The sequence below is a fragment of the Dendropsophus ebraccatus genome, chromosome 10 (genome assembly GCF_027789765.1).
Source record: "Dendropsophus ebraccatus isolate aDenEbr1 chromosome 10, aDenEbr1.pat, whole genome shotgun sequence".
Lineage (NCBI taxonomy): Eukaryota > Metazoa > Chordata > Amphibia > Anura > Hylidae > Dendropsophus > Dendropsophus ebraccatus.
The window spans coordinates 5,546,084-5,568,288 of NC_091463.1; the positions used below are offsets into that span (position 1 = coordinate 5,546,084).

General features: G+C 50.6%; 1 protein-coding gene across 1 annotated transcript in view; it reads left to right on the forward strand.

Annotated features, from left to right (window-relative positions):
• ASS1 (argininosuccinate synthase 1) overlaps positions 1–22,205 on the forward strand; it is a 65,273-nt gene that overhangs the window by 38,385 nt on the left and 4,683 nt on the right. The window contains exons 11-13 of the mRNA XM_069986837.1: positions 2,470–2,554; positions 5,561–5,625; positions 20,324–20,455. Coding sequence (XP_069842938.1) covers positions 2,470–2,554; positions 5,561–5,625; positions 20,324–20,455 — 282 coding nt within the window. The remainder of the gene's footprint in view (positions 1–2,469; positions 2,555–5,560; positions 5,626–20,323; positions 20,456–22,205) is intronic.

The window sequence follows — 22,205 nt, forward strand, 5'->3', positions numbered from 1 at the left end:
TGGTGACTGGTACATATAGCGCTGTATACACTGGTTACATATAGCACTGTATACACTGGTACATATAGCACTGTATACACTGGTACATATAGCACTGTGTACACTGGTACATATAGCGCTGTATACACTGGTACATATAGCACTGTATACACTGGTGACTGGTACATATAGCGCTGTATACACTGGTTACATATAGCACTGTATACACTGGTACATATAGCACTGTATACACTGGTACATATAGCACTGTATACACTGGTACATATAGCACTGTATACACTGGTACATATAGCACTGTATACACTGGTTACATATAGCACTGTATACACTGGTACATATAGCACTGTGTACACTGGTACATATAGCACTGTATACACTGGTACATATAGCACTGTATACACTGGTACATATAGCACTGTATACACTGGTGACTGTTACATATAGCACTGTATACACTGGTTACATATAGCACTGTATACACTGGTACATATAGCACTGTGTACACTGGTACATATAGCACTGTATGCACTGGTACATATAGCACTGTATACACTGGTACATATAGCACTGTATACACTGGTGACTGTTACATATAGCACTGTATACACTGGTACATATAGCACTGTATACACTGGTACATATAGCGCTGTATACACTGGTTACATATAGCACTGTATACACTGGTACATATAGCACTGTATACACTGGTACATATAGCGCTGTATACACTGGTTACATATAGCACTGTATACACTGGTACATATAGCACTGTATACACTGGTACATATAGCACTGTATACACTGGTACATATAGCACTGTATACACTGGTACATATAGCACTGTATACACTGGTACATATAGCGCTGTATACACTGGTACATATAGCACTGTATACACTGGTACATATAGCACTGTATACACTGGTACATATAGCACTGTATACACTGGTGACTGTTACATATAGCACTGTATACAATGGTACATATAGCACTGTATACACTGGTACATATAGCACTGTATACACTGGTACATATAGCACTGTATACACTGGTACATATAGCGCTGTATACACTGGTACATATAGTGCTGTGTGTATATATACATCTGATAGTAGACGGTGTCTGGCAGCTGCTCGGATCCCGCTCCGTCACCGCACATCCCCTGACTCATTCACACGTGGCATTATACCATCTTCTGCCGCCGTCACAGAATATCCCCGAGAAATTAAAGTCCCATCGTCACCGGGACAATGGCGGCTCCATTCACCGAGGCCCACCAGATTATCCATTCATCCTCCGCACTTTATTTATTTGAAGTTCTAATCTAATTATTGACTATTTATAAACTATAAGCTGCGGATCAGGGAGCAGAGCAGTCTGGGACGGCCAAAAGTGACGGGCGGCCGATAAGGGGGGGAAAGGAAGAAGAAAAAAAAGACGCCCGAAAAAGAAATCCCCTTTAAATATAAATAGGATCTGCAGAGTGACGGCGGCGGCTTAAAGTTCATTATTGCAAAGAATTACATTTAATAGCATAAGAGAGTGAGAGTGCTCTGTGAAGAGGTGATTGGCATTGAATGGTGCAATCAATACTAATGGGGGCAACAGATGGAGAAAAGATTAGGCCGAGAACTAGTGGCGGCTCCGCTTTGTGGCAGAACAACCCCTTGTCACATTGCTGATACATTTATTGCTCATTTCACTTTGCAAAAGAATAATGCGGCCTTTCTTTTCATAGTCTGTCCTCTCCCTCCCACCCGTAGCCCTTCCATCCGAAAATCCCCCCTCGCCCTCCCCGGGGCTCTGCCCGTACACCACACCCTTCCCTCGGCCTTTTCTTCTCTAAGGTGTAATAATTAATTCATGGGGTCTCTCCCTATGGCTGCCAGGCTGTAACTTCTTACTGACTGACCCCCCCCTCCCTCCATTGAGTGTTGACAGGTCTAGAACTTGGTTGGCGCTCATTGAAACAGACATTACAGGAGGGTTGGATGGGTGGGTCGGAAACCCACCAAGCAACTGGCCACCAGCTCCCCCCTCCTCTGTCCCATTTGTCAGGCTCAAATCTCCGAGTGGTGAGACAGAAGGTGCTGGGCCGTAAGACAATGGCCGACCGTGAAATGCAATTAAGAATGGGGCTGGTGGCAATTTCACAGTGTATGAAATGAAAGCCAGGGTGACAGTGGAGACAGGCAGCGGGCCCGGGGGGGTAGGGGGGGGCTCATTTTATTGCACTTTCTATTTTACCCTAAATCTGTAACCTCTCGCCCCCCTTCCCTTCCCCGCCACCTTCTGGTTCTTAAGGAGTTATTTAGAGTTCATATCTGTCTCATCCATTAAACGCTGCTGCGTGTGGCGTAACCGCGGCCGCTCCCCGAGGGGCTCATTCTCTGTCTATAAAACCTCGGCTCACAAATAGCCGCATGTTATATGGCCCTTAACGTTGTGGTTTTTTTTTTTCCATTACAGGTGTCCCCATACAAGTCACCAATGTGCGGGATGGGACGCGACATAACTCGGCGCTGGAGCTCTTCTCCTATCTCAATCAAGTGGCGTAAGTTTCTCCGAAAAAACCGACTAGACAGCGGGTGTAATGCTATAAAAAGTGGGGCTCCGGGAGGGCTAATGGGGGGGCTGTTACCCAGAGCAGCCTAATAGACCAGTCCAGGAGATGTAGTATACAGGACCCCAGTAGACTTCCGTCCAGGTTGGTGCTATCTGCCTGTCCAGTAGGTGGCGTCCTCCTCCCCACAGTATCATGACCAGACCAGGACAGTCACACTGCACCAGGGGTGACACTGCTGGATACCTATCAAACAAGGGGATAGGGACCATAGCAGCCGGCCCCCCTGCACACATTATCACCATCTGCCCCCCAATTACTAGTCATACATAACGGGGGGGGGGGGGAGAGACCTCCCCAGGAGTGATACATAACGGGGGGAAAAGACCTCCCCAGGAGTGATACATAACGGGCGGAGAGACCTCCCCAGGAGTGATACATAATGGGCGGAGAGACCTCCCCAGGAGTGATACATAACGGGGGTGAGAGACCTCCCCAGCAGTGATACATAATGGGGGGGGGGGAGACCTCCCCAGGAGGGATAGATAACGGGGGGGGGGGAAGACCTACCCAGGAGTGATAGATAACGGGGGGAAAAGACCTCCCCAGGAGTGATACATAACGGGCGGAGAGACCTCCCCAGGAGTGATACATAATGTGGGGGGACCTCCCCAGGAGTGATACATAACGGGGGGAAAAGACCTCCCCAGGAGTGATACATAACGGGCGGAGAGACCTCCCCAGGAGTGATACATAATGGGCGGAGAGACCTCCCCAGGAGTGATACATAACGGGGGTGAGAGACCTCCCCAGCAGTGATACATAATGGGGGGGGGGAGACCTCCCCAGGAGGGATAGATAACGGGGGGGGGGGAAGACCTACCCAGGAGTGATACATAATGGAGAAGAGACCTCCCCAGAAGTGATACATAACGGGGGTGAGAGACCTCCCCAGGAGTAATACATAATGGGACTGGACCTATCCCATTTCTAGACGTTTATATTCCCCTCCCTCCAGACTCCTCTATCCCATTCTAGGCGTTTATATTCCCCTCCCTCCAGACTCCTCTATCCCTTTCTAGACGTTTATATCCCCCTCCCTCCAGACTCCTCTATCCCTTTCTAGACGTTTATATTCCCCTCCCTCCAGACTCCTCTATCCCATTTCTAGACGTTTATATTCCCCTCCCTCCAGACTCCTCTATCCCATTCTAGGCGTTTATATTCCCCTCCCTCCAGACTCCTCTATCCCTTTCTAGACGTTTATATTCCCCTCCCTCCAGACTCCTCTATCCCTTTCTAGACGTTTATATTCCCCTCCCTCCAGACTCCTCTATCCCTTTCTAGACGTTTATATTCCCCTCCCTCCAGACTCCTCTATCCCATTTCTAGACGTTTATATTCCCCTCCCTCCAGACTCCTCTATCCCATTCTAGGCGTTTATATTCCCCTCCCTCCAGACTCCTCTATCCCTTTCTAGACGTTTATATTCCCCTCCCTCCAGACTCCTCTATCCCATTTCTAGACGTTTATATTCCCCTCCCTCCAGACTCCTCTATCCCATTCTAGGCGTTTATATTCCCCTCCCTCCAGACTCCTCTATCCCATTCTAGGCGTTTATATTCCCCTCCCTCCAGACTCCTCTATCCCTTTCTAGACGTTTATATTCCCCTCCCTCCAGACTCCTCTATCCCTTTCTAGACGTTTATATTCCCCTCCCTCCAGACTCCTCTATCCCATTTCTAGACGTTTATATTCCCCTCCCTCCAGACTCCTCTATCCCATTCTAGGCGTTTATATTCCCCTCCCTCCAGACTCCTCTATCCCTTTCTAGACGTTTATATTCCCCTCCCTCCAGACTCCTCTATCCCTTTCTAGACGTTTATATTCCCCTCCCTCCAGACTCCTCTATCCCATTTCTAGACGTTTATATTCCCCTCCCTCCAGACTCCTCTATCCCATTCTAGGCGTTTATATTCCCCTCCCTCCAGACTCCTCTATCCCTTTCTAGACGTTTATATTCCCCTCCCTCCAGACTCCTCTATCCCATTCTAGGCGTTTATATTCCCCTCCCTCCAGACTCCTCTATCCCTTTCTAGACGTTTATATTCCCCTCCCTCCAGACTCCTCTATCCCTTTCTAGACGTTTATATTCCCCTCCCTCCAGACTCCTCTATCCCTTTCTAGACGTTTATATTCCCCTCCCTCCAGACTCCTCTATCCCTTTCTAGGCGTTTATATTCCCCTCCCTCCAGACTCCTCTATCCCTTTCTAGACGTTTATATTCCCCTCCCTCCAGACTCCTCTATCCCTTTCTAGACGTTTATATTCCCCTCCCTCCAGACTCCTCTATCCCTTTCTAGACATTTATATTCCCCTCCCTCCAGACTCCTCAGTCTCCTCCCAGCGGATTCCTCTAATCTCTGTACCTCTCTGTCCCTCTCTAACCATCTCCTGAAGAATGTGGCATACTGTGATGTGCTGCAAAGCATCATGGGCCTTAACTTACACACAATGTCTATAAGATGAGGGCACTGACCGAGCTCACAACCCCTGCGTACCCCCCACCCCTGTACAATGACATCAGGCTATAAGTGCCATTAAACCAAGGCCTCTATGACCCTGCAGCCGCCCATTAACCTGCGGACCCTCAATGTCACATTAAATCACCGCATCCCGGCTGTTATGGTTCCCTCCAGAAACAAAGGCGAGTAATGCAGCCCAATACCTACCACCGCCCCATCCTGAGAGTGACTATAGCAATACACCTATATACTCCAGCAGCCACAATGACACTTCACCCTTGTGTCTCCTGATCCCCAGCTCCAGACGCTCTGGCCATATAGTGAGCGCCCCCTACTGGAGGACACGGCAGCTGCGCTTGCTCTGCAGACCTCCAGGGGGCGTCTTCTTATCCCCCCCCTTGGCTGCAGCTTTGGGAGAGGTTTGGGAACTGATGAAGCGTATCTGACCAGATGACATATTGTTTGTGTACAGGGGGAAGCACGGCGTGGGGCGGATAGATATTGTGGAGAACCGCTACATCGGGATGAAGTCACGAGGTAAGAGTCCTGTTATAATAATGGATCTGCTGTGGTTAGGGGGTTCACATAGATATACTGCCACACCGTGCACACCTGTCAGCAGACATCACACATAGCCATCAGGATACTGTCAGCACATCCCAGGATCATACTGCCACACCGTGCACCCCTGTCAGCAGACATCACACATAGACATCAGATACTGTCAGCACATCCCAGGATCATACTGCCACACCGTGCACCCCTGTCAGCAGACATCACACATAGACATCAGGATACTGTCAGCACATCCCAGGATCATACTGCCACACCGTGCACCCCTGTCAGCAGACATCACACACAGCCATCAGATACTGTCAGCACATCCCAGGATCATACTGTCACACCGTGCACCCCTGTCAGCAGACATCACACACATAGACATCAGATACTGTCAGCACATCCCAGGATTATACTGCCACACTGTGCACTGCCTGTCAGCAGACATCACACATAGACATCAGATACTGTCAGCACATCCCAGGATCATACTGCCACACCGTGCACCCCTGTCAGCAGACATCACACATAGACATCAGGATACTGTCAGCACATCCCAGGATCATACTGCCACACCGTGCACCGCCTGTCAGCAGACATCACACACAGCCATCAGATACTGTCAGCACATCCCAGGATCATACTGTCACACCGTGCACCCCTGTCAGCAGACATCACACACATAGCCATCAGATACTGTCAGCACATCCCAGGATTATACTGCCACACTGTGCACTGCCTGTCAGCAGACATCACACACATAGACATCAGATACTGTCAGCACATCCCAGGATTATACTGCCACACTGTGCACCGCCTGTCAGCAGACATCACACATAGACATCAGGATACTGTCAGCACATCCCAGGATCATACTGCCACACTGTGCACTGCCTGTCAGCAGACATCACACATAGACATCAGGATACTGTCAGCACATCCCAGGATCATACTGCCACACTGTGCACAGCCTGTCAGCAGACATCACACATAGACATCAGGATACTGTCAGCACATCCCAGGATCATACTGCCACACTGTGCACCGCCTGTCAGCAGACATCACACACAGCCATCAGATACTGTCAGCACATCCCAGGATCATACTGCCACACCGTGCACCCCTGTCAGCAGACATCACACACATAGACATCAGATACTGTCAGCACATCCCAGGATCATACTGCCACACTGTGCACTGCCTGTCAGCAGACATCACACATAGCCATCAGGATACTGTCAGCACATCCTAGGATCATACTGCCACACTGTGCACTGCCTGTCAGCAGACATCACACACAGCCATCAGATACTGTCAGCCCATCCCAGGATCATACTGCCACACCGTGCACCGCCTGTCAGCAGACATCACACATAGACATCAGGATACTGTCAGCACATCCCAGGATCATACTGCCACACCGTGCACCCCTGTCAGCAGACATCACACACATAGACATCAGATACTGTCAGCACATCCCAGGATCATACTGCCACACTGTGCACTGCCTGTCAGCAGACATCACACATAGACATCAGGATACTGTCAGCACATCCCAGGATCATACTGCCACACTGTGCCCCACCTGTCAGCAGACATCACACATAGACATCAGGATACTGTCAGCACATCCCAGGATCATACTGCCACACTGTGCACCGCCTGTCAGCAGACATCACACATAGACATCAGAATACTGTCAGCACATCCCAGGATCATACTGCCACACTGTGCACTGCCTGTCAGCAGACATCACACATAGACATCAGAATACTGTCAGCACATCCCAGGATCATACTGCCACACTGTGCACTGCCTGTCAGCAGACATCACACATAGCCATCAGATACTGTCAGCACATCCCAGGATCATACTGCCACACCATGCACCCCTGTCAGCAGACATCACACACATAGACATCAGATACTGTCAGCACATCCCAGGATCATACTGCCACACTGTGCACCACCTGTCAGCAGACATCACACATAGACATCAGGATACTGTCAGCACATCCTAGGATCATACTGCCACACCGTGCACCGCCTGTCAGCAGACATCACACATAGACATCAGGATACTGTCAGCACATCCCAGGATCATACTGCCACACTGTGCACCGCCTGTCAGCAGACATCACACATAGACATCAGGATACTGTCAGCACATCCCAGGATCATACTGCCACACTGTGCACTGCCTGTCAGCAGACATCACACATAGCCATCAGATACTGTCAGCACATCCCAGGATCATACTGCCACACCGTGCACCCCGGTCAGCAGACATCACACATAGCCATCAGGATACTGTCAGCACATCCTAGGATCATACTGCCACACCGTGCACCGCCTGTCAGCAGACATCACACATAGACATCAGGATACTGTCAGCACATCCCAGGATCATACTGCCACACTGTGCACCGCCTGTCAGCAGACATCACACATAGACATCAGGATACTGTCAGCACATCCCAGGATCATACTGCCACACTGTGCACTGCCTGTCAGCAGACATCACACATAGACATCAGGATACTGTCAGCACATCCCAGGATCATACTGCCACACTGTGCACCGCCTGTCAGCAGACATCACACATAGACATCAGGATACTGTCAGCACATCCCAGGATCATACTGCCACACTGTGCACCACCTGTCAGCAGACATCACACATAGACATCAGGATACTGTCAGCACATCCCAGGATCATACTGCCACACTGTGCACAGCCTGTCAGCAGACATCACACACATAGACATCAGGATACTGTCAGCACATCCCAGGATCATACTGCCATACTGTGCACAGCCTGTCAGCAGACATCACACATAGACATCAGGATACTGTCAGCACATCCCAGGATCATACTGCCACACCATGCACCCCTGTCAGCAGACATCACACACATAGACATCAGGATACTGTCAGCACATCCCAGGATCATACCAATATGACACCAATAAGAGATAGAGGGTCTCTGGGGAGATAGAGAACTCCGGGGAGATAGAGGGTCTCTGGGGAGATAGAGGGTCTCTGGGGAGATAGAGGGTCTCTGGGGAGATAGAGGGTCTCCGGGGAGATAGAGGGTCTCTGAGGAGATAGAGGGTCTCCGGGGAGATAGAGGGTCTCTGGAGAGATAGAGGGTCTCCGGGGAGATAGAGGGTCTCTGAGGAGATAGAGGGTCTCCGGAGAGATAGAGGGTCTCCGGAGAGATAGAGGTTCTCCGGAGAGATAGAGGTTCTCCGGAGAGATAGAGGGTCTCCGGGGAGATAGAGGGTCTCCGGGGAGATAGAGAACTCCGGGGAGATAGAGGGTCTCCGGGGAGATAGAGAACTCCGGGGAGATAGAGGGTCTCCGGGGAGATAGAGAACTCCGGGGAGATAGAGGGTCTCCGGGGAGATAGAGGGTCTCTGGGGAGATAGAGGGTCTCTGGGGAGATAGAGAACTCCGGGGAGATAGAGGGTCTCCGGGGAGATAGAGGGTCTCCGGGGAGATAGAGAACTCCGGGGAGATAGAGGGTCTCCGGGGAGATAGAGGGTCTCTGGGGAGATAGAGGGTCTCTGGGGAGATAGAGGGTCTCTGGGGAGATAGAGGGTCTCCGGGGAGATAGAGGGTCTCCGGGGAGATAGAGGGTCTCCGGGGAGATAGAGGTTCTCCGGGGAGATAGAGGGTCTCCGGGGAGATAGAGGGTCTCCGGGGAGATAGAGGGTCTTTGGAGAGATAGAGGGTCTCTGGGGAGATAGAGATAGAGGGTCTCCGGGGAGATAGAGGGTCTCCGGGGAGATAGAGGGTCTCCGGGGAGATAGAGGGTCTCTGGGGAGATAGAGGGTCTCCGGGGAGATAGAGGGTCTCCGGGGAGATAGAGGGTCTCCGGGGAGATAGAGGGTCTCTGGGGAGATAGAGGGTCTCTGGGGAGATAGAGGGTCTCCGGGGAGATAGAGGGTCTCCGGGGAGATAGAGGGTCTCCGGGGAGATAGAGGTTCTCCGGGGAGATAGAGGGTCTCCGGGGAGATAGAGGGTCTCCGGGGAGATAGAGGGTCTTTGGAGAGATAGAGGGTCTCTGGGGAGATAGAGATAGAGGGTCTCTGGGGAGATAGAGGGTCTCCGGGGAGATAGAGGGTCTCCGGGGAGATAGAGGGTCTCCGGGGAGATAGAGGGTCTCTGGGGAGATAGAGGGTCTCCGGGGGTGATGGTGAGACCACCAGCGTGGTGTCGGGAGTCTTCCAGGCCGTGCAGTGATTCCTGGGCTCCAGTCGCCGGCAGGGGAGGGGATATGGCGGTCTCTCCCCCTGCAGGTGTGCGGCTTTGCCTCTCGGGGGCGCTCTCTCACACCGCTGCTCCTCTCACAATAGTCTCTTCCCTGCTCGGCGCTCGGGCAGCTGAAATTACAATAGATTTGATGCATATTATGTCTTTTCACAACCTCATTATCAAATTATGTTTTTTTGCGCTGAAGGAGGCCTCATTAAGTCAAGTAAATTAAATCCGTGGGAGGGAAAAAAGTGCCGCACGTTCGCGCTTTTAATTCTGCCAAAAGAATAAAGGGGATTTTTTTTTTTTGTTTTAATTTTCCTTTTTGTCTTTTTTTTTTTAAACCCTTTAAGACAAAAACTATTTAATTTCGCAACTGAATGGAGGAAAAGTTTCTAAAAAGTTAGAATTGCGTCTTGACCAAGAAAGGGGTCGCCCCTGGTAGCGGGGGGTCCGTGTAATTCTTGCAGATTGCCACATTAAGATCTGAAAACGTGGCGCGGTGTGCTCGCTTACTGCTGAACAAAAGGGAAAGATTGCGGAACCATTGTGCCGAGAGGTATGGACTGAGGACATGGAGGGGGTGGTATTGCCTGTCCTGAGCTAACACTGGATGTACCTGGTCATCTAGCTGAGAGGATGAGGATAATAGTCCTGGTGGTCCAGCTGAGAGGATGATGGTAATAGTCCTGGTGGTCCAGCTGAGAGGATGATGGTAATAGTCCTGGTGGTCCAGCTAAGAGGATGATGGTAATAGTCCTGGTGGTCCAGCTAAGAAGATGAGGATAATAGTCCTGGTGGTCCAGCTGAGAGGATGAGGATAATAGTCCTGGTGGTCCAGCTAAAAGGCTGATGATAATAGTCCTGGTGGTCCAGCTGAGAGGATGAGGATAATAGTCCTGGTGGTCCAGCTAAGAGGCTGATGATAATAGTCCTGGTGGTCCAGCTGAGAGGCTGATGGTAATAGTCCTGGTGGTCCAGCTAAGAGGATGATGGTAATAGTCCTGGTGGTCTAGCTGAGAGACTGATGGTAATAGTCCTGGTGGTCCAGCTGAGAGGATGAGGATAATAGTCCTGGTGGTCCAGCTAAGAGGATGATGGTAATAGTCCTGGTGGTCCATCTGAGAGGCTGATGATAATAGTCCTAGTGGTCTAGCTAAGAGGCTGATGATAATAGTCCTGGTGGTCCAGCTAAGAGGCTGATGATAATAGTCCTGGTGGTCCAGCTGAGAGGCTGATGATAATAGTCCTGGTGGTCCAGCTAAGAGGTTAATGATAATAGTCCTGGTGGTCTAACTAAGAGGCTGATGATAATAATCCTGGTGGTCCAGCTAAGAGGTTAATGATAATAGTCCTGGTGGTCTAACTATGAGGCTGATGATAATAATCCTGGTGGTCCAGCTAAGAGGTTAATGATAATAGTCCTGGTGGTCTAACTAAGAGGCTGATGATAATAATCCTGGTGGTCCAGCTAAGAGGTTAATGATAATAGTCCTGGTGGTCTAACTAAGAGGCTGATGATAATAATCCTGGTGGTCCAGCTAAGAGGTTAATGATAATAGTCCTGGTGGTCTAACTAAGAGGCTGATGATAATAGTCCTGGTGGTTCAGCTAAGGGGATGATGGTAATAGTCCTGGTGGTCCAGCTAAGAGGCTGATGATAATAGTCCTGGTGGTCCAGCTAAGAGGCTGATGAAAATAGTCCTGGTAGTCAAGCTAAGAGGCTGATGATAATAGTCCTGATGGTCCAGCTAAAAGGATGATAATAGTCCTGGTGGTCCAGCTAAGGGGATGATGGTAATAGTCCTGGTGGTCCAGCTAAGAGGCTGATGATAATAGTCCTGGTGGTCCAGCTAAGAGGCTGATGAAAATAGTCCTGGTAGTCAAGCTAAGAGGCTGATGATAATAGTCCTGATGGTCCAGCTAAAAGGATGATAATAGTCCTGGTGGTCCAGCTAAGGGGATGATGGTAATAGTCCTGGTGGTCCAGCTAAGAGGCTGATGATAATAGTCCTGGTGGTCCAGCTGAGAAGCTGATGATAATAGTCCTGGTGGTCCAGCTGAGAGGCTGATGATAATAGTCCTGGTAGTCCAGCTGAGAGGCTGATGATAATAGTCCTGGTGGTCCAGCTGAGAGGCTGATGATAATAGTCATGGTGGTCTAGCTAAAAGGCTGATGATAATAGTCCTGATGGTCCAGCTAAGTGGATAATGGTAATAGTCCTGGTGGTCCAGATAAGAGGTTGATGGTAATAGTCCTGGTGGTCCAGCTAAGAGGTTGATGGTAATAGTCCTGGTGGTCTTGTTGAGAGGTTGATGATAATAATGATAATAGTCCTGGTGGTCTGTGGTGACATAAAAGTTAATACATAATGTTCTCCATAGCCTATAGTGATTTATATGTTGTATATATGTTGTCCCAGAGTGGAATAGAGGATAAGTTGTGGATAAGAGTCATGCATGGTGATTCGTAGTAAATCAGAGGGTTAGGGTAATAGTCTTGGTGACCTATATTTTATATGTATATATGTGTATGTATATATATATATATATATATATATAGTGGTTGGAGTGGACTACGGGTGAATGATGATAATGTACTTTTTGGTACTGAAAAAAGTATACTACATGTTACCCCTGGTGGTCTGGGGTAGTCTAATTCCCTTAGTAGATAAATTAATAGCAATGACCCGGCTGTCTGTGATAATAGAGATAAGGCCCAATGTTTGTCTATGGAACACATTGGGTTAGTTGTAAACTCTCCCCTTGTCTCAGGTAGGGAAGGGTCAATTTTAGGGATTAATGGTTCTTGTGGTCTAGGGTCATGAAAGGGTTACTGGTGAGATCCCATAGTGATCTAGGGAAAAGACAAGGTTCCTTGTACATCCCTGGTGGTCTAGGGTAGTGAAAGAATTCCTTATATTAGCCCTGGTGGTCTCAGGCAGAGAAAGGTTAATGGAAACATCCCTGGTGTGCTGGGGTAGTGGCCTGTGACTCTGTAGTGGCCCCCCAGCACACCCCTTCCCTAGTATTGGATACGGTTCCCTCTCTCTCTCTATATATAATCGCTTACCCTCATCAGCTCCGATCCAGCGGGGAACAACATGTTTATTCATCAAACGTTAAAAATAATTCCGTTTATTGAAAAGCCGAGCGCCGAATTGTAACAAAGCCAAAAAGCTGTTAAATTCCCCCGAACATGGAGGTAAGAAGCCGCACGGAGGGCTGCGCCAAGTAATGGAAGGGGCCGCCACCGCCGAGTAAAACACCTCATTTACTTACTGTCTGCTGAGCCGCTGTATCTAAGCTTAACATGTGTGATACTGTCTGCTGAGCCGCTGTATCTAAGTCCAACATGTGTGATACTGTCTGCTGAGTCGCTGTATCTAAGTCCAACATGTGTGATACTGTCTGCTGAGTCGCTGTATCTAAGCTTAACATGTGTGATACTGTCTGCTGAGTCGCTGTATCTAAGCTTAACATGTGTGATACTGTCTGCTGAGCCGCTGTATCTAAGCTTAACATGTGTGATACTGTCTGCTGAGCCGCTGTATCTAAGCTTAACATGTGTGATACTGTCTGCTGAGTCACTGTATCTAAGTCCAACATCTGTGATACTGTCTGCTGAGTCGCTGTATCTAAGCCTAAGACATCACAGGGCTATGGGGTCCAAGGGGGGGACACATCACAGGACTATAGGGGTGCAGGGGGACACATCACAGGACTATAGAGGTGCAGGGGGACACATCACAGGACTATAGGGGTGCAGAGGGACACATCACAGGACTATAGGGGTGCAGGGGGACACATCACAGGACTATAGGGGTGCAGGGGGACACATCACAGGACTATAGGGGTGCAGGGGGACACATCACAGGACTATAGGGGTGCAGGAGGACACATCACAGGACTATAGGGGTGCAGGGGGACACATCACAGGACTATAGGGGTGCAGGAGGACACATCACAGGACTATAGGGGTGCAGGGGGACACATCACAGGACTATAGGGGTGCAGGGGGACACATCACAGGACTATAGGGGTGCAGGGGGACACATCACAGCACTATAGGGGTGCAGGAGGACACATCACAGGACTATAGGGGTGCAGGGGGACACATCACAGGACTATAGGGGTGCAGGAGGACACATCACAGGACTATAGGGGTGCAGGGGGACACATCACAGGACTATAGGGGTGCAGGGGGACACATCACAGCACTATAGGGGTGCAGGGGGACACATCACAGGACTATAGGGGTGCAGGGGGACACATCACAGGACTATAGAGGTGCAGGAGGACACATCACAGGACTATAGAGGTGCAGGAGGACACATCACAGGACTATAGGGGTGCAGGGGGACACATCACAGGACTATAGGGGTGCAGGGGGACACATCACAGGACTATAGGGGTGCAGGGGGACACATCACAGGACTATAGAGGTGCAGGGGGACACATCACAGGACTATAGGGGTGCAGGGGGACACATCACAGGACTATAGGGGTGCAGGAGGACACATCACAGGACTATGGGCCCCGGCGGGACACATTACAGGTCTATGGGCCCCGGGGGGACACATTACAGGTCTATGGGCCCCGGGGGGACACATTACAGGTCTATGGGCCCCGGGGGACACATCACGGGGCTATGGGCCCCGGGGGGACACATCACAGGGCTATGGGCCACGGAGGGCAGCACACTGTTAGGTCTTGATGTCAGGTAGATGCGGGGCTCCCGGGTGACAGGTAGCAGGTAGCTGTGGGATCTGGGAGCTGTGTCACATCCTTTCAGAGCGGCCTGGTGGGAGGCGCGCAGTGCTGTCAGGGGATTCAGCACTCTCTTCTTACTCCTGACAGCTGTCACAGCATAAAAAATATGAAAACAAGACCGCCACCCCCCCACCCCCAGCCCCGGACCCCGCTGAGACTCCAGAGAGGGAATCACACACAGAACAACACTGACAAACAGCAAACAGGCTGCGCTGGAGGCTCCTATAGTGACGGCTCCAGCGGGATTCCCAGAATGCACTGCACACCTGCAGCTATATCACAGGGCCAATATCTAAGGGCCACGAAACATAATAATAGGGCCACAAGATCTGTCAGCACCATGGATAGACAGCTCAGCATCAGATGGTGGGGGATGTAGTGCGCTCTGAGACAGCTTCACAGATGCATCGGCTCAGCAGAAACAGTATCACACATGATAGGATTAGATACAACAGCTCAGCAGACAGTATCACACATGATAGGATTAGATACAACAGCTCAGCAGCCAGTATCACACATGAGAGGATTAGATACTTCCGCTCACCAGACAGTATCACACATGATAGGATTAGATACAACAGCTCAGCAGACAGTATCACACATGATAGGATTAGATACAACGGCTCAGCAGCCAGTATCACACATGAGAGGATTAGATACTTCCGCTCACCAGACAGTATCACTCATTATAGGATTAGATACAACGGCTCACCAGACAGTATCACACATTATAGGATTAGATACTTCAGCTCAGCGGACAGTATAACACATTATATTATTGAATACCCCACCTCAGCAGCACCCTGTCCCCCATCCTTTAGCCTCCAGGCCCGGTCTGTGTGCATCCCTACATTCTATTGTATCCCATGTTCCCCCGCGTATCTGGCTCTTTGTGTCCCTCTTGTGTATCTGGTTCCTCGTGTCCCCCTGTGTATATGGTTCCACGTGTCTCTCTCGTGTATCTGGTTCCTCGTGTCCCTCTGTGTTATTGGTTCCTCGTGTTCCCCCGTGTATCTGGTTCCTCGTGTCCCTCTCGTGTATCTGGTTCCTCGTGTCCCTCTGTGTTATTGGTTCCTCGTGTTCCCCCGTGTATCTGGTTCCTCGTGTCCCTCTCGTGTATCTGGTTCCTCGTGCCCCCCCGTGTATATGGTTCCACGTGTCCCTCTGTGTATCTGGTCCCTCATGTCCCCCCGTGTATCTGGTTCCTCGTGTCCCTCTCGTGTATCTGGTTCCTCGTGTCCCCCCGTGTATATGGTTCCTCGTGTCCCTCTGTGTATCTGGTCCCTCATGTCCCCCCGTGTATCTGGTTCCTCGTGTCCCTCTGTGTATCTGGTTCCTCGTGTCCCTCTGTGTATCTGGTTCCTCGTGTCCCCCCGTGTATCTGGTTCCTCATGTCCCCCCGTGTATCTGGTCCCTCATGTCCCCCCGTGTATCTGGTTCCTCGTGTCCCTCTGTGTATCTGGTTCCTCGTGTCCCCCCGTGTATCTGGTTCCTCATGTCCCCCCGTGTATCTGGTTCCTCGTGTCCCCCCGTGTATCTGGTTCCTCATGTCCCCCCCGTGTATCTGGTTCCTCGTGTCTCTCTCGTGTATCTGGTTCCTCCTGTCCCTCTGTGTTATTGGTTCCTCGTGTCCCCCCGTGTATCTGGTTCCTCCTGTCCCCCCGTGTATCTGGTTCCTTGTGTCCCTCTCGTGTATCTGGCTCCTCATGGTCCTTCGTGTATCTGGTTCCTTGTGTCCCTCTGTGTATCTGGTTCCTCGTGTCCCTCTCGTGTATCTGGTTCCTTGTGTCCCTCTCGTGTATCTGGTTCCTTGTGTCCCTCTCGTGTATCTGGTTCCTTGTGTCCCCCCGTGTATATGGTTTTACGTGTCTCTCTCGTGTATCTGGTTCCTCCTGTCCCTCTGTGTTATTGGTTCCTCGTGTCCCTCTCGTGTATCTGGCTCCTCGTGTCCCTCTCGTGTATCTGGCTCCTCGTGTCCCTCTCGTGTATCTGGCTCCTCATGGTCCTTCGTGTATCTGGTTCCTCGTGTCCCTCTCGTGTATCTGGCTCCTCGTGTCCCCCCGTGTATCTGGCTCCTCATGGTCCTTCGTGTATCTGGTTCCTCGTGTCCCTCTCGTGTATCTGGCTCCTCGTGTCCCTCTCGTGTATCTGGCTCCTCATGGTCCTTCGTGTATCTGGTTCCTTGTGTCCCTCTCGTGTATCTGGCTCCTCATGGTCCTTCGTGTATCTGGTTCCTTGTGTCCCTCTGTGTATCTGGTTCCTCGTGTCCCTCTCGTGTATCTGGTTCCTTGTGTCCCCCCATGTATATGGTTTTACGTGTCTCTCTCGTGTATCTGGTTCCTCCTGTCCCTCTGTGTTATTGGTTCCTCGTGTCTCTCTCGTGTATCTGGCTCCTCATGGTCCTTCGTGTATCTGGTTCCTCGTGTCCCTCTCGTGTATCTGGCTCCTCGTGTCCCCCCGTGTATCTGGCTCCTCATGGTCCTTCGTGTATCTGGTTCCTCGTGTCCCTCTCGTGTATCTGGCTCCTCGTGTCCCTCTCGTGTATCTGGCTCCTCATGGTCCTTCGTGTATCTGGCTCCTCATGGTCCTTCGTGTATCTGGTTCCTCGTGTCCCTCTCGTGTATCTGGCTCCTCATGGTCCTTCGTGTATCTGGTTCCTCGTGTCCCCCCGTGTATCTGGTTCCTCGTGTCCCCCCGTGTATCTGGCTCCTCATGGTCCTTCGTGTATCTGGTTCCTCTTGTCCCTCTCGTGTATTTGGTCCCTTGTGTCCCCCTGTGTATCCAGTCCCCCGGCAGTGCGGACCTGTCATCTCCAGTCCCGTCTCAATTTCTTCCAGTTATTTTACCAGTGACTTTGAGGACTGTACAGGGAGTAATTTTGGCGCGGCTGGGAATGTGAAGACGTTAACCTGCTGCCCTGCGGTGGCGGATTATTTTGCGGTTGGTTTAGCACAACATCTCTCCTGACAACTGCCGTCCATAATAAGCTTTCAGGATGTCAGTGGGGTCAGCGGCAAATAGAGATGGTCCAGACTCAGACGGCACACTGCCCCATGGACTCAGCTGATCCCACAAGGGCCCTCGCCCATGTCTGTTATACCATCAGCTGGAAGGTTCGGCCACCATGGGGGTAGAGAGTGAATAGGCCTATTGCCTATAGACTGGTCGTTGTGTAGCCATAAGCATCAATAAAACACTGGCCCCCAATACAGAGAGTAATATGGCGGCAGCAACGGCTGTCCAGGCATGATGGGAATTGTAGTTTAGCAACAGCTGGAAAGCCGAAGGTTCCCTATCCCTGCTCTAGGGTCAGTACTTCCTCCAGATCCTATTCTGATGTGTATGGGGTCTGGCAGGGCATGCTGGGAGTTGTAGTTTTGCAACAGCCACAAGATGTAGCACACCCTGACAAAGCCTCATATGTTTGCAGTATTACATCCTAGCTCTGCTGATGTAAAGAAGGCTGGGCTGTAATACCACGCATAACCTGCATACACGTGCGGCGCTGTTGTGAGCGCAATGCCGTGGTTGGCTTCTTGCAGCTGTTTCCAGCTGCTGCAGAACTGCAGAGTTACAACCCTCATCATGCCAAAGGCTCTCAGGGCATGCTATGAATTGTAGTTTTACAGCAGTTCCAGAACCACAGGTTAGGGAACACTGCTTTACTGTAGATGCTATAGTTGTAGTCACAAGCTGTCAGGCATGCTGGGTGTTGTAGTTTTGCAGCAGGTGGAGAGTCATAGGTTAGGGAGCAGTGCTGTAGATGCTATAGTTGTACAATGTCAGAGCATGCTGGGAGTTGTAGTTTTGCAGCAGGTGGAGAGTCACAGGTTAGGGAGCAGTGCTTTAGTTAGGACTGTAGTCAGAGCATGCTGGGAGTTGTAGTTTTGCAGCAGGTGGAGAGTCACAGGTTGGGGAGCAGTGCTTTAGTTAGGACTGTAGTCAGAGCATGCTGGGAGTTGTAGTTTTGCAGCAGGTGGAGAGTCACAGGTTGGGGAGCAGTGCTTTATTTAGGACTGTAGTCAGAGCATGCTGGGAGTTGTAGTTTTGCAGCAGGTGGAGAGTCACAGGTTGGGGAGCAGTGCTCTAGTTGGGACTGTAGTCAGAGCATGCTGGGAGTTGTAGTTTTGCAGCAGGTGGAGAGTCATAGGTTGGGGAGCAGTGCTCTAGTTGGGACTGTAGTCAGAGCATGCTGGGAGTTGTAGTTTTGCAGCAGGTGGAGAGTCACAGGTTGGGGAGCAGTGCTTTAGTTAGGACTGTAGTCAGAGCATGCTGGGAGTTGTAGTTTTGCAGCAGGTGGAGAGTCACAGGTTGGGGAGCAGTGCTTTAGTTAGGACTGTAGTCAGAGCATGCTGGGAGTTGTAGTTTTGCAGCAGGTGGAGAGTCACAGGTTGGGGAGCAGTGCTTTATTTAGGACTGTAGTCAGAGCATGCTGGGAGTTGTAGTTTTGCAGCAGGTGGAGAGTCATAGGTTGGGGAGCAGTGCTCTAGTTGGGACTGTAGTCAGAGCATGCTGGGAGTTGTAGTTTTGCAGCAGGTGGAGAGTCATAGGTTGGGGAGCAGTGCTCTAGTTGGGACTGTAGTCAGAGCATGCTGGGAGTTGTAGTTTTGCAGCAGGTGGAGAGTCACAGGTTGGGGAGCAGTGCTGTAGATGCTATAATTGTACGATGTCAGAGCATGCTGGGAGTTGTAGTTTTGCAGCAGGTGGTTCCCTGGTGTAGAGTAATAACACACATCCAGGCACATTTACCCTTTTAGGAGCCCGGGAAAGCTGGGTATCATCTCTAGCAGGGTCACCTAGCTTTCCTAGGAATAGAAGCTGTATAAGCTTTGCCTCTTTCTCCAGGTACAGTCACAGCCCAGATGGCATAGTGATGTTAGTGCCAGGGCCGGGTACACTGTGCCCGGGGGCGATCTTTTCAGCGTCTTCATTGGCTCAATGCTCAGAACCCAGTAAGTTAGAGGTTTGGTGTCCAACATAGTTTAACATTGTTCTGACAGGCGGAGAATTAACCTGTCACTCCGCTCGGCTGCCTTCCAAAGCCGGCGGACACTTATCTAAATGAGCAGTTATCCTCGGGAGAGAGAGATACTTTCAGCTTTGTCGCCTGGCGTCGAGCTCTCCATCACGACGTGAGCCGCCGCGCCTTCCAATCACGGCTGTTTTAAATAGTATTATTTCCTAAGCGCTTATGCTTGGCCGAAAGTGAGAGTGAAGTAGAGGAATAAAGGGAGGGGAGGCGAGGAGGGGGGTCTCTGGAGGACTGTTATTTCAGGCCCTTCTCCCTCCGTGCCTCCTTCTCCTTGGCTTTAATTACAGCCTTTCTGCGGGAGTCCGGTGGGCTAGAGACGGTGAAGCGATCAGTTCTTGAAACCTGTCATTTCAGCCTCTTCAAAAAAGAGGAATCTACACATTTTCACCACAAGGTGCGAAGTGGTCTGTCTTTGCCCCCAGCGGGGTAGTAATGACACACACACTTTGCAGCAAGCTGCGAGTGAATGAAGTCCGTCTGCAGTTCTGCTGTCACCGGCCTCATTAATGGTGTCATTTGACAGCAATTTGGGCTTCATGTATCCTTGTCTTATGTTTTTTTTTTATTCTTTTTTTTCCCTCCCCCCCCCCCCGCCTGGGGAAAAAAATGGCTAGGTATCTACGAGACGCCGGCTGGAACCATCCTGTACCACGCTCACTTAGACATCGAGACGTTCACCATGGACCGAGAGGTGCGGAAGATCAAGCAGCAGCTGTCACTGAGGTTCTCCGAGCAGGTCTACAATGGTAGGTGACCTGTGACGCTCACATGTTTCACGTGTCGCTGACTTGTCGCTAGAATGACAACGTAAAACTACTGCCTGTCCGGCCCGAACGCAGTGTCAGTGATGCCCACGAGACTCAGTCAATCTCCAACTTTTATCATTAGGTCTTTAGATCCTGCAGTCTGTGACAGAGCTCCAAACCCTCTGCAGTGCCATAGGTCAGTGACCTGCAAGCTGTGGTTCTGCTTGCAAATCTACAGTTCCCAGCCTTTGGCTGTCTAGGCATGCTGGGAGCTGTAGTTGTGGAACGGCTGGATTATATTTTATTTTCTACCTGCAGCAACCACTAGAGGGAGCTAAGGAGTTTCCTGCAGTTTGTAATTCACACATGAGTGTTGGCATTCTTCAGTAAATGAACTAAAACACCAGCCCAAATCTCTCCCCTGCCCTCCAAAGAGAACAGTCTATAACACAGCTGTCAAACTCAGGCCCTCCAGCCAGGGCCGGCTCCAGGTTTTTGCGGGCCCTCGGGCAACAGAGTCTCAGCTGGCCTCTCATTCATCCACTATGTACCCATCATCCACATACTGAAACTGACTGACTAAGACACTGACTGACACACACACACAGCACTTACAGCTCAGTCTACTCCCTCCTCTGTCGGGCTGCTCTCCACACTGTAAGGTTGAGGACCTTTGGGTGATGTGATGACTCCATGTTCACCCTGGTCGAGGTAGGGCCAGATATGGATCATGCTTTATTAATCACTTCCCATTTAAAGGGGTTGTTTAAAGGACTAAAGAAAAACATGTCTGCTTTCTTCAACATACAGCACCACACTGCCCACAGGTTGTGTGTGGTATTGCAGCTTGGCTTCATGCAGCGGACAGGTGTGGCGCTGTTTACTAATCCTGCATGACCTCTATAAATCAGAAACTTCAAGAAGTCCACTTTCCAATTAATATGGCCGCCATTGCATCCACCTGAAGGGAACGTTTTCCTAAGTGGGACCTTGACTGAGTTCTACATTGATGGATTGTGCAGTGGAGAGAGCTGCTGTGGAGTCATAGGAAAGCCGGGTGACAACCCCCGTGGGGGCTTAAATGTCGGCCATATTGAAAACAATCCAAGAAGAAAGGGGGAAGTGTTTTTTTGCTGTTACAAAAAGCTCCTTTTCTGCAGAGCGTTGTGACTTCAGCATAGCCCTGGGGAACGGCCGCTCTGCTGCCGGAGACTTAGGGACAGATGTGCTCTGGTATTCCTTTCCCGGGAAGTCCTTTCTTCTGACTGTGACTAATGTTACCTTAGGAGAATGCTATGGAAGGTGAGCTCACCTGAGCCGGCTCTCAGCGAATAGCCGTCCATATGGCCTCTGATTCCTGACCCCGATAAGGCGGGAGGTCAGGCTGCAGCCTGGCGTCTTTCATCCCGGGGAGCAGAGTTCTCCGCCGCAGCGGCCCCTGCCCTGCCTCCGCTCTGCCTATACATTGGACTGTAATCCTAGAAAAGCAGCCAATGTTTCAAGTCGCCGCAGCCATTTCCTCCCACCATTCCAGGGCGCGATAAGTGGCGCAACCGTGCGTGAATAGACCGGAACGTACCCAGAGCCATTTCCAAATAAAATCCCAGACTCTTATGTTTCATCTCGTGTTATGTAAACCCCCCCCCCCCCCCCCCAAAAAAAAGTGGAAATCTGTGTAATTCACTAACACTGGTCATAAGGATGAATACTGTTGTGCTCCATATAAACTCTGCAGAGTGAGGGTCTTATG